At 29.5% G+C, this 12,454-nt stretch overlaps 2 protein-coding genes across 2 annotated transcripts; one reads left to right on the top strand and one right to left on the bottom strand.

Moving 5' to 3' along the window:
• Positions 1-5: 5 nt before the first annotated feature.
• Positions 6-4,594, top strand: LOC123260071 (dynamin-binding protein-like). The gene is made up of 5 exons (XM_044720993.1): positions 6-230; positions 377-554; positions 886-1,004; positions 1,151-4,252; positions 4,341-4,594. Exons 1-5 carry the CDS (start codon positions 141-143, stop codon positions 4,524-4,526), a joined length of 3,675 nt encoding a protein of 1,224 aa, XP_044576928.1. The 5' UTR covers positions 6-140; the 3' UTR covers positions 4,527-4,594.
• Positions 4,595-4,855: 261 nt separating this feature from the next.
• On the bottom strand, positions 4,856-11,659 carry LOC123260070 (spatacsin). Its single transcript, XM_044720992.1, has 8 exons — positions 11,366-11,659; positions 10,375-11,244; positions 9,439-10,242; positions 9,098-9,270; positions 8,738-9,012; positions 8,492-8,659; positions 5,426-8,418; positions 4,856-5,254 (listed from the first exon to the last, which is right to left on the bottom strand). Exons 2-8 carry the CDS (start codon positions 11,184-11,186, stop codon positions 5,026-5,028), a joined length of 5,454 nt encoding a protein of 1,817 aa, XP_044576927.1. The 5' UTR covers positions 11,187-11,244; positions 11,366-11,659; the 3' UTR covers positions 4,856-5,025.
• Positions 11,660-12,454: the final 795 nt, after the last annotated feature.

The raw sequence follows: 12,454 nt of genomic DNA, 5'->3' as shown, positions 1-12,454 counted from the left end.
TCATATTTATTGACGTCACAAGAAACCTGTCAGTTATTTAATAATTCTACTCTATACATAAACACACGAAATAATGATAATAAACAAAACTCTTTAATGTTGATTTAAATAATTATACATGAGAAAGATAAATAAACAAAATGGAAGCCGGTTTATTAACAAAAGTTATAAATGATTTTCTAACAATTGTGGATGGAGAATTGAGTCTGTCAAAAGGAGATTATTTCTTGGTAATAATATCACATATTTGATTACGTATCAAGTACCACGTAATAGCCAGTCCAAGAAGATTATAAATTATCTTTGTTTTTATCTTCTTATATTTCTGTCTTTATTTCTTAAATGATAATTATTGCTAATAATAATAAAATTACAGGTTTATAACGTCATCGATAAACATTGGTGTTACGGCGAGTCGTATGGCAGACGTGGTAGATTTCCCTCAAATCATTTACACAAAATTGATTTACCTATTTTTAAAGACTCTGAAAAACTATTCGTGTCTATTGCTCCATTTATTGGTGAACAAGACGGCGATTTAACATTTTCTGAAGGTATAATTACAATTTTTTTTTTCTTTCAATAAATCTCCACTTTATCGATATTTTCAATGATGAAAATAACATATAAAAATCAGTACGAAGAAATGACAATAGCAAATAATAGAAAATATACATTAAATAGTTTTAATAATATTTTTATGCTTAATTTTTTATTTTTAACTAGTTTATTCTAAACATAAAATTTGTCGAGTGTTTGCTATAATCATTATTTTATTTTTTTTTTTATTTTTGATACATTTAAAAAGTTATTTACCATCATTATCTATTTTAAAATATGTGATAAAATTAATTTAAAAATATATTATTTTTTTTCTTTAATCAGGAGAACTTATTATTGGAGTACAACAAGTAGACACCGATTGGTATTCTGGATATACTGATTCAAGAACTGGATTATTTCCATTAACTCATGTCTGGTTGATAGACTCTTCAATACTCAAAGTATTAAAAATATTGTATTTAATATTATCAGTTGATATAAAAAAAAAAAATTTTTTTTTAATTTCATTATTCTATCTCACTTGACTGAAATTTGATGACTAATTTTATATTTTTTTTTTTTTTTTTTATTTTTTTTTTTCATACAGAAACCAACCGATAAAAAAAAAGTTAGGAGAAAAGCTAAAGTAAAGACGTCATTGAAAGCGCAGCTAGACGAAGAATTAGACTTAACAGCTGGTGAAATAGTTACAGTACTAGAAATATTAGATGACGGTTGGGTCTTTGGCGTTACTGATGACGGCAGACAAGGAAGTTTTCCTGAAGGATTTATAAGTTATATGGAAGAGGAGGAAGATAGGGGCGTTGATGAAAGTGATCGTTCATCTGCATTAAATATAGCAATGGATCCATTTCCAGCATCAGTTGCCCAAGGCAGTGGAATATTCAAAGATTTCAATCAATCAGGACCAAGTACGAGTAGCGAGTATGCAGATAATGAACCAGCACCATCTTACTATGATTTGTTCCCGGAAACGCGACCTACTTCTGTTGATGCATCCAGCAATATCAATAATGATAGTGATAATAATGGGCAATTAAATTCATTAGGTTTAAAACCGTACGCCATAACACTGTATCCGTTTAATGCTCAATTTCCTAATGAATTAAACTTTGAAGCAGGTGAAGTTGTGCATCTCATACGTCATATAGATTCTGAGTGGGCGGAAGGTGAAATAGACAATCAAAAAGGGATATTTCCTACGACGTACATCAATATTATTGTGAATTGTTCTGCTAGTGATGTCAATCAAACGGAGAGTAATGAAGCTGAGCAATCAAAAGATTACGAGCGCTTGAATGCGGGTGATTTAGTGAGAGTTCAGCATACATTTAACGCTCAAATGAATGGCGACTTGAGTGTGGCTGAAGGTGATGTATTGACTGTCATTGAAATGGCTAATGATGATTGGGTGAGTGTTAAGAATAAACTCGGGGATATCGGACTCTGTCCACGTGGATATCTTACTCGAAGTGAAGAATCTCAAACTCCATTAGTTAAACACGATTCGATTGAAGACTTTGTCGTTGTAAGAGACGTTGAAAAAACTACAGAAGCTCCAAAAGAGGAACGAACTAAAAGATTGTCTGAGCCACATCGTCCAGCTCCACCTGCACCAGCCCCCGGATCTATTCCTCTACAAAAACAGTCTGTAGCTGATAAAACTCAACTGCCGCTCGAAGAAACTAGTACGGGTCCAGTTGATGAAATAAACGAAGTTGAAGCTGCCAAGCAGAAACGAGCGGATAAAAGGCAGAATGTTATATCTGAGTTGGTGGTGACTGAAAAAGAATTTGTGCGAGATTTGAAAGTTACTTATGAAACATTTCATTTATTTAATCCAAAGGTATTGGAAGAACGGGGTATTGATGTTACACTGTTGTTTGGAAATTTTTTAGAGGTAATTCATGTCGCGGAAGAACTGCTAGATTCGTTGTTAAAAGCGATGAAAGGATGCGATGAATCTAAACAAATGATTTCGCCTTGTTTTTTATCAATAGCCGACAGATTACAAACAGTTTACGGTAAATATTGCGGCAATCATGAGGCTGCTTTGTCGTTGCTAAAAAAATACGAAGAAAATCGGGAAATTATGACCGTTTTTGAGAAAGGTATTGAAACATTGCGCTATCAAGTAGCTTGCTTTGATATGAGCTCGATTTTAATAAAACCCGTCCAGAGAATTCTCAAGTATCCATTGATGCTTTACGAGTTAACCAAGTGCACAGAAGATGATCATCCAGATCGTCAGGGTATTGAAGCCGCTTGGAAAGCAATGACAGACGTCGCTTCTCATATCAATGAGTATAAAAGAAGAAAAGATATTGTTTCAAAGTATCTTGATACTGACAACACGTTGATGCGAAAAATGGCTAAACTTAGTATGCATTCAGTTGCTAAAAAATCAAGTAGACTAAGCGCTAAATTATCAGCAAGTCTTGGTCTTGCTACTAATGTACCAGCAGACCCGGCATTTGAAGAACTAGAGAAGCAATTTAAATCATTAGCTAAATGTGTTGAATTATTGGCTATTGATATTGAACAATGTTTAGTTTGGTTAAACGATGATGCTTCTTGTGGTGAATTGCTGGCAGAATTTATAAATCAATATCACTCCGGAGTGCATGATATTGAAGTACAAAAATATAGTCAAGTGCGCTCTATGATTTCAAATCAATTCATCAAAACATTCAAAGAAAATATTGATAGATCTGTTATTAAACCACTCTCTTCACTGATGGTTTTACTAGAAGGGCCGGAAATGCTTATTACCAAACGACATGATAAATTATTGGACTATGACAACGCGATATCAAAGAATGAGAAAAATAAAGAATCGAGAATAATACAAGAGGAGTTAACAAATACCAAAAGTAATTATGAAGCACTGAATCAACAATTGTTGGAAGAATTACCGATATTGATCGATGCAGGAGTTAAAATAACAATATCATGTGTGCGTAGTTTTACAAAAGCCCGTAAATTATTTAATGGTAAAATAATGAAACAATATTTAGATTTACCTAAATCAACTACACAACATCCATCCGAGGATATTTTACAATTGTTTTTGATTAATCACAATTTACTGTGGAATCAAATATCGAGATTTAATTTCGCTGGCGTTAATCCGCGCGTTGAAGAAGCCAGTGTTGACGTAAGTCCGCAGAACGACAAACAGAAAACTCAGTTGTTACGTAAATATCAACGGGATAAATTATTTGTAGTAAAGGATAATTTAGTTAGCACGTCGACGCTGGATTTGGGGGCTAGCAAAGGAACTATTGTGGCGGTTATAAAAACTCAAGACCCAATGGGCGATAGTTCTCGGTGGTTCGTTGACAACGGTATTACACAGGGCTTTATGCCGTCAAAAATGCTTCAATCTTTATCACAAATGAGTTTTTACAGTAACAGCAACAATAATAATAATAATAATAATAATAATAATAACGATGTCGTCGATTCACGTTCTAATACTCCAGACCTTATGTCTTTGGAATCACCTGTAAAAAATGTTAATACTAATTTAATTTCACTTGAGAGTCCTCAAAAGGAATCTTCATCTCGTTCAAATTCAAATTCACAGACTCAGTGGTATTTGAATGTTGAAGTAAATAATGACAATAAAAATTATGAAAATTTATCAAGCAAACAGGAGCAAAGATATGAAAATTTTGATTCCAAGGTAATTTAATTAAATTAATTAAATATTTATAAGTTTTAAAATAATGTTTTTCAACTGAATATTGTTATTATTATTAATGTTTTTTTAGTTTTATTATGCGGAATATGATTTCGATGGTAATTTGCCTGGAACACTTGCCGTTAAAAAAGGGCAAGCATTAAAGCTGATTAGACCAAATGATGAAAAAGGTAACACTGCTTGGTGGTTAATGGAAACCCGTGAAGGGAAAAGTGGATACATACCTAGTAATTATTTAAATTTATTCCAAGCTTAAAATAACTATTTCAACGGCGGTATTTTACATTTTACTTAACACAGAGTGCCTCGTGTTTTATTAAAATTTTTAAAAAATCAATTGATATTCAATAAGTGTTCAGTTACTTTTTATCAATTATCATTTTTATAGGTATATATATTTAATTTTAAATTTAACTTTCAAAATGTTGTTAATTATTCATATCTGTGATATCGTAGCAGATACTGCAATATGCCAATAAATTTATTTTTAAATACTTCAGATCTCTACTAAATCATCTATTTTAATCGATTATTAAATTCAATTTTTTTATTTTATTGTATATAAATGGAGATTACATAATTATTAATTATAATCAATTACGTTATTTTAAAAATATAAATGCTGGGCATTGAATCGTGTATCTTAGAAAAATGTATATACAGTACTTTCATATTATACAACGTATGCTTTGATAAAATATATTATAATTATATTATATTTATATAAATATATTATTAAAAAAATATTTAATATTTTAACTTCGAAAATTTTCTCCAATAAATTCTTGAGGATTGAATCCTTGTTTCCACACAGTATCTTTTAAATATGATCCGATAGTTAAATTAGAAAGCATTGCTTCAATCATATTTTTGAATCCCAATTGACTTGCCATTACATATTTACATTCAACGTCATTCAACTCACCAATTAAGCTTTGCATATTTTGTGTCATTTGTTTGGTTAAATTTTTTTCCATACGATACCTGTAATTAAATCAATTTTAATTTTAAACAACTTATTAATTATTATTAAACAAAATGTTATTTTTATACTACCAAAGTACTTTATGATTATATTTGTAATTATTATTAAACAAATTTAATAATAAAAATATTGTATTAAATAACTAATGATTTTTAATGATAATTACTTACTTGCAAACGCAGTCTTGCACAATACCATTAGTAAGTCGTTTATAAATCAGAAAATCTTTCAGAAATTTTATTTCTCCATTGATAATAATATGATGATAAATAATACTTGGCCAATCGGCATTGTGATTGTAAGCTTGAACGAGAATCAATGTTTGAGGGAAAGTTAAAGTTTGACAAAGTGCTTTATTTATTTCTTCGTTGCTTAAATTCAATAAACAAGTAACTTGGTGATTAACACCCACTCCATTCAATAAAGACAATTGCAGAGCAACTAATTGAGCTTGATGGGAACATTTATTAGCAGTATTCAATTTACTATCTTGTAAATAATGTTCTGTAGCATCTGTATAGTACGTTATTGCAGATTGTAATTTTTTTTCAGTTTTGTCATTACGTGTTAATTTAATAGCCGTCTGTAAATTATTCATCAATCTTATATTTTCTTTCCTGATATCTTGAATTAATTCGCGTATCACTGCCTTGGCTTTATTTTCCCAGACAATTGCGACTTCTGTATAAAGTTGAAAATGATTAGCAACTAAATTAAACAACTCTTTATTATCAGGACACTGTTTTTTACAAAATTCCATGGTTGCAATTTTTAAACCTGCAATTTTATCAAGCCCTTTACCGAGCAAAAACTCAAACTGATCATTTTCTTTCAGTATCTGAAATATATAATTCATTTCTGTGAAACGTCCTATCCCTGTTAGTAATCGGACTAACAGGCTCCAAAGTTTAAGATGCTGCAACGTATTTGCTACATTCTGACACTTTCTCAGAACGTATGCGATTCCCTCCATATGACAAGCGGCGGTAAAATAATTATGAGCACGTATAAGTAATTCAATTATTATTTTAATTGTTACGATGTCACGTTTGCTTCCATGAGAATGTCCCAGTCTTATATTAACACTTTTAATTAACTCCCATCCCAGTGTTGAAGGATCGCTACATAAATCAGTTATTAAATGTGCATGTACTTCCAATGGATAGCCCCACATTGATGCTGATAATTCGTAACCATCTTCAACTTGTCGTGTTATATGTAAAATTATTTCTCCAGCTAAAAATTTAGCAACTTCACAATCTTTTATTCTGTAGATAGTAATTACATCTTTAATGAGATCAAATTTATTGGGGCAATTAATCCCAGTAACATCATAAAGTATTTCTATCGGATCTTTGGACACCAATAGATTTTGATAATTTCTTTTCAAACTAACAGATAATTTGTACAATAAAAGAATTTTGTTACCCACATTAGTACCATGTAGGAGATTTTTAACTAATTTTTCCAACAACTCAATACAGTCTGTAGTAATTTGGGACGTTGGCATATCTGTGACATCATCGTCACACTGGTCGTAAGACGCTAACAGATTAGCTGATCCTTCTGGTTGTCTTTTAAGCCCTCGAGGACGTAATAGTGAATATTTTTGCGGTTTTACTGGCGATAATTCGTTTAAAAGAACTTTATGCTGCGAATTCAATTCATAGGGTGATATTTCACCCTCAGCGATACTCAAACAAAGCATAAGTATTTTAAGGTCATTGTGTTTGTAATTAAAAATAGCACTTATACGCAATGCTGTTTCAAGATCTTCAATGTCGATAAATTTGTTAATCAACTTATCGATTGCTTTTTCTTCAGCACTATCATTTAATTTACAACTAACTCGCAAATTACTAACACCGGACAATAATTCTGTTTTTAATTTATTGAATAATCGTCTCTCATCATTAATTTCAATCGCTTCTGGGCCAGCCAGTATGCAGGATTTCCACATGGCCATTTCAATAGTGTCTATCGTTTGCTGATCAGTTGAAATAGGTTTTAAAGTACTATGAGCGAGTTGTAAAATTTCATAACGCTCTTTATGTGAATTAACTTTCTCAGCATGTTCGATGAAAAATCCAGCTGCATCTTCGAAATTAACATTATATTTTTTAATATCTAGAGCGCACTTTTTCCAAAAATTTAAATCACACTTTTCTCCACTAATTATTGATTTATTACAATTTATTTTATTTAAATGAGCTTTAAATGCACAACGATATTGATCGATTATTATTTTCGAACAGGGTAAGTTAGATATTTTGGATAATTCCAATGCGGTTGTAAAATCTTTGTTATCAATCAATAATTGAATGCACCGTTTAAATTCTTGTGTTATATTAGAACAATTGTCTATCAATTTAATAGCAGTGAAATCAATTTTAACATTAGTCGTCTCAAGACTGATAACTATTTCCCAGAGCATTTTAAATTCAATGCCATCGATATTCAATGAAGAATTGAAATTATTTTCAACAAGAATTCGCAGTAGTTTTGTTTGTATTTGTATGCTTTGTGAGCAACGTCCTAAAGCTGAAAGAATACATTCAGTAGCGACAGTTGCAATCCAATATTCATTATTTAAATACGAAGTGTCAGCATCTGTCCAATCAATCATTTTGTTACTTTTAAACGTTGAACAGGTACTTAAAAAATTATTCAAACTATCAACTGATGATTTAAAGTCTGCGTGCTTTATACATTTTACCAAAAAATCAAAGAATATTGAGAGCGGATTATCAGGCATAAATATTTGAAACCCGCGACTTAAGGTATCCATGTAACCAAGAGATATTATTCTACGGAAAAGATCGGACACTTTTTTGGCAGACCATATTTGATCGTTCAAACAGTTTGTGTAATCAATTATTAAATCTTCATCATTCACGGAAATTACCAGCCAGGAATAGCAGTAAGCTGCCGTTGCTGATGGCTCGTAACAGGCTGCTAAGACTATTGGTATCGATGATTTACAGTCGCGTGATGATTTCAATAATGCCCCAGGTGGATCTTGACTCTGATGACATTTTAGTATTGTCAACCATAAATCTTTATTATACGATGAATTTATTTGGTTCAACGGAAAATATTTAAAGACATTTGGTAATTCTTCAGTGTCATTTGGGTTTGTTTTCACTATAGGGCTTGATTGATCCTAAATAAATAAAGCAATAAATTAAAAAAAAAATGATTAATTATTTAAAAAAATAATACTAAAATATCCTTACATTTTTACGACTCATTCTTGATGAATTTAATTGTCTTGTGTCTGGTAGTTTAATTAATGGTAAATTTACCCGAGAATAAGTTTCAGCAAGCAAATGTGAATTATTTAATGAAATCAATAAATGTTCTCGTATATTTTTATTTTTAAACAATTCAGCTTTATCGAATATCTGAAATAAAAAAATATACACTATCATATTATTATTTTTAAAAAATGAATAATCCAATGAGTCATATTTATAATTTACCTGTTCTAATGGATAACCAAAAATATGTCCAACGAGGACAAACTCAAACCAAAAATTGTTTTTAGCCAAATATTTCAAAAATAAAGATGGAAATTTAGTGTTGTGGATACATGAAAATTGGACTATGAAATCCCATGACTTTAGAGCTGATATAAATTCACTGACATTACTCATCGATGTGATACATTCATTTTTGAAGCTATCCTCGAGATAATTTGTGATTATAGCCAAATCTTTGGGTGAATTATGATAAGTTATAGACTCGAGGAGGTCATCTAAAGTTCACATTAAGTTTTTATTATCTCTTTTAAGAATAAATGAACGGGAGTATGCTGTAACTACTTTAAGATGTATACTTACTTATTGATAAGTCCAATTTGGTTTTAATATAATTAGCTGCGGTCGCATGAAATCTCAGACATTCTGAATCAATACCGAGATATTCTATAAAAGTAATACAGGTACTTATAATTTTATTATCATTTATATTTTTAAGTCCATAAATATGAGCATGAAATGCACTTTCAGATTTTCTGTAAAATATAAATTATTATAAATGTGAATTATTAAATTAAAAGAAAAATTTTAACATAACTTATGCACTAAAAAATAATCCACTTGATGATTCTTAATTTGAATAAAATACGCAAAGTTAATACTTTAATTAATAGAAGTTATTAATAAATATAAATAGTGCTTACATTTTAGATGAAATACTGTTAGATATTTTACTCCGCTGTTTTTGTAAAATATAAGCAGCCATACTTGGTCTTAATTCTTTTAAATAATACTTATAAGTTAATTTTTCTTTATGTCCATATCTTTTAATCAAGTGTTCACTAGTAAATGATGGTAACGGTTCATTTTTATTTCGCCATTTGAAAAGCTCTTGAACATTTAAATTGTTAAATCCATTAATGAGTTGATACATTGAAATGTCATTTCTTTCTAATAAATTTTCACCCAGAATATCTTTCAAATAAGGCAAACATTTTAAGATCTCATCAATTACTTCTTTCTTAATTGTCAGATCTTCAATTACCACATCATAACCACGAATGTAGTCTTTAAAATTCATTAATTTATTATTGCCATCCTGTTGTTGCATTAAATAACAATCATTTTGATATTTAATAATTACTAACGTTAATGCGAGATAAGGACTTGATTGGAGATATCCGGATAAATCATTAGTTACATTGTTAATTGTTTGAAAAATGGCATTTATAATATGTTTTTGATTAATATTACTCGATTTATTTATATCACGTAATAAATGTAGCAATTTTTTTTCTTGCAAATGCACATCATAATCAAAATCCTCGTCAACTATCTTCTGGTGGTACACAATCGAAAAAATATTTTGATAAAATGCATTAACATTAACGCGACAGTGCTCTTTAGATAATATTTTATTAAATTCTGATGGTATTATTGATGCACTGAACAAGCGAGACAATGTTAATTTAATATCTTTTTGTTCTTTCTTTAAAAATATTCCATACCTGTAACAAAAAAATTAATAATTGTAAGTTTTTTATTTCCGTGAGGCTGATACAGTAAACAGTTTTAAAAAAGTATACAAATTTAATAAAATATACCAACAAATATCAAATAGACAAAAAAAAAACAATTACCTGGCTAAATGGTTGAGTAGTAATAATTTTCCGGGAACAGTAACATCCGACGTATCAATATTTTCAATCATATCCGACGTAATGTTAAGTTTTGAAAATATTTCCAAATCAACATTTTCACTATGACTATTAATATTTTCCCGTTTATTGTAATAAACATCAATCCAGTTGATCAAAAATTCAATTTTGTTATTCAATAACAAGTAATCCCATACAATTTCAGTCTTTAGTTTGCTCGACAAGCTACTTTCAAGCGTTATAAAATACAATTCAGTAATAAGAGAGTCCTTTAAATGATCATCAAGATTCAATACATCTTGAATAAAAATATTTGGTATTAATTTATTATAAAATATTTTATCTGTAAATTTACACTTGTCTTTATATTTCTTCAGACATTGAATGATGTCCCATGCCAGGATATCATCACTAGAAAAACCATTACTGTTAGCAACATGATTGACCAAATAATCACGTATTTTACTATCTGGTAACTTGATACAAATTTTACGAATATACGCAATAGGATCTCGACCAACGTTTCGTAGAATATGTGAAGCTCGATGTATTTGCTGCTTGTTGAGTAGTTCGTCAATCCAAATGTCAACTTCATTGTTGAAAAATAGCTGGGCATCTTCAAGATTGACATTTTTTCGGTGGCACAAAAATTTATGTGCCAATTGAATGTGCGTTCCTTTAGCTGATGACTCTCGAACGACTTCACGATCTCTCATGGATGACCAGCCAGACCAAACACCAGCTAATTCTGCAGTTGTCAACCATTCAGCTGGCACACCACCCAATGGCTCCATTATTTAATAATAATAATAATAATAATAATAATAATAATTATTATTATTACACTTTCATCTGGAATCAACCATCAATAATATTTAAATATAAATTTAATAAAATAAATGAAGAATAAACATTAGACCGTTGCAATTATTAATATAATTTATCCAAACTCTTAATATCAAACACAACTTACTGAATGTTTACATCAAATTAATAAATAGCTGAGAGTATCTTCATTATCAATACTATTATTATTCATTGTTCAAAGTCCAATATTACAGTAATTAGTGTCGAAATATTTGCTTGTACAGAATATTGAGGTTACTATTGTCATTGTTTATAAACACTTACACGATTCTATATAAATTTTAATTTATATAGAGTATTTACAAAAAGAGACACTGTTTGTCGACACTTGACTACCAAATTTTTATAGATTTACTTATATACTATTTATTCATTTAAATAAATTAAATAGTTAACGTATAATATATTATACTAACTTCATTTCTTTATTTTTTTAAATTATTAAACCTTGAATCAGCTGTTAGCTGTCACATTGTAGAAATTTAAGAAGCTGTCGATAACCATGATCCCAGTTGGTAAGATAATTCAAACATAACATTATCATATGTCATTATTCTGTTATTCAGAATATTTTTCTATTTGAAAAATAATTATTAGCTTATACATAGATCATTATATAATTTGATTTCTTGATGGAATATTACATAGTATCTGTAGTACCGTATGTCTGGTCCATATTGATGGGTGATGGCATTGTTTTAATATTATATGGAGTTACACCGGCAATCTGATATGAATCGTTGCATCTTCTACTACTTCTACTTATGACTATCTTTGATGCTGATAACTTTACTACGAAAAAGTTGGCTTGATACTATAACCGCTCAGATTAATGAATAAGTGCCCTTAATTGCTCACAAGATGCTCAATTCAAATTTGCAATTGGTCACACTATCAATTAATTATTTAATTAGCTATTAATATAATAAAACTTATGTCAACATGGACAGAAGTCAAATTTCAATTCCATCAATGACAGTTTTTTAAAAAGAAAAACTAAATAGAATGTTTAATATGGTTCAAGATATTAATTAATAAAATAAAAATTCATTTTGTTTAAACTTTTTGTTTATTTCAGTTTTTAGGAAAATTTTAACTAATTATTCATTAAGAAATTACATTTACAATAGTAATAATAAAATCGCAGGGACTTGAGATTTTTATAATTAGTAACATAAACTAATAAAGTGGATAA

Source organism: Cotesia glomerata, linkage group LG2, assembly GCF_020080835.1.
Source record: "Cotesia glomerata isolate CgM1 linkage group LG2, MPM_Cglom_v2.3, whole genome shotgun sequence".
In the NCBI taxonomy this organism is placed as follows: domain Eukaryota; kingdom Metazoa; phylum Arthropoda; class Insecta; order Hymenoptera; family Braconidae; genus Cotesia; species Cotesia glomerata.
This window is presented reverse-complemented; position numbering and strand designations above follow the sequence as displayed.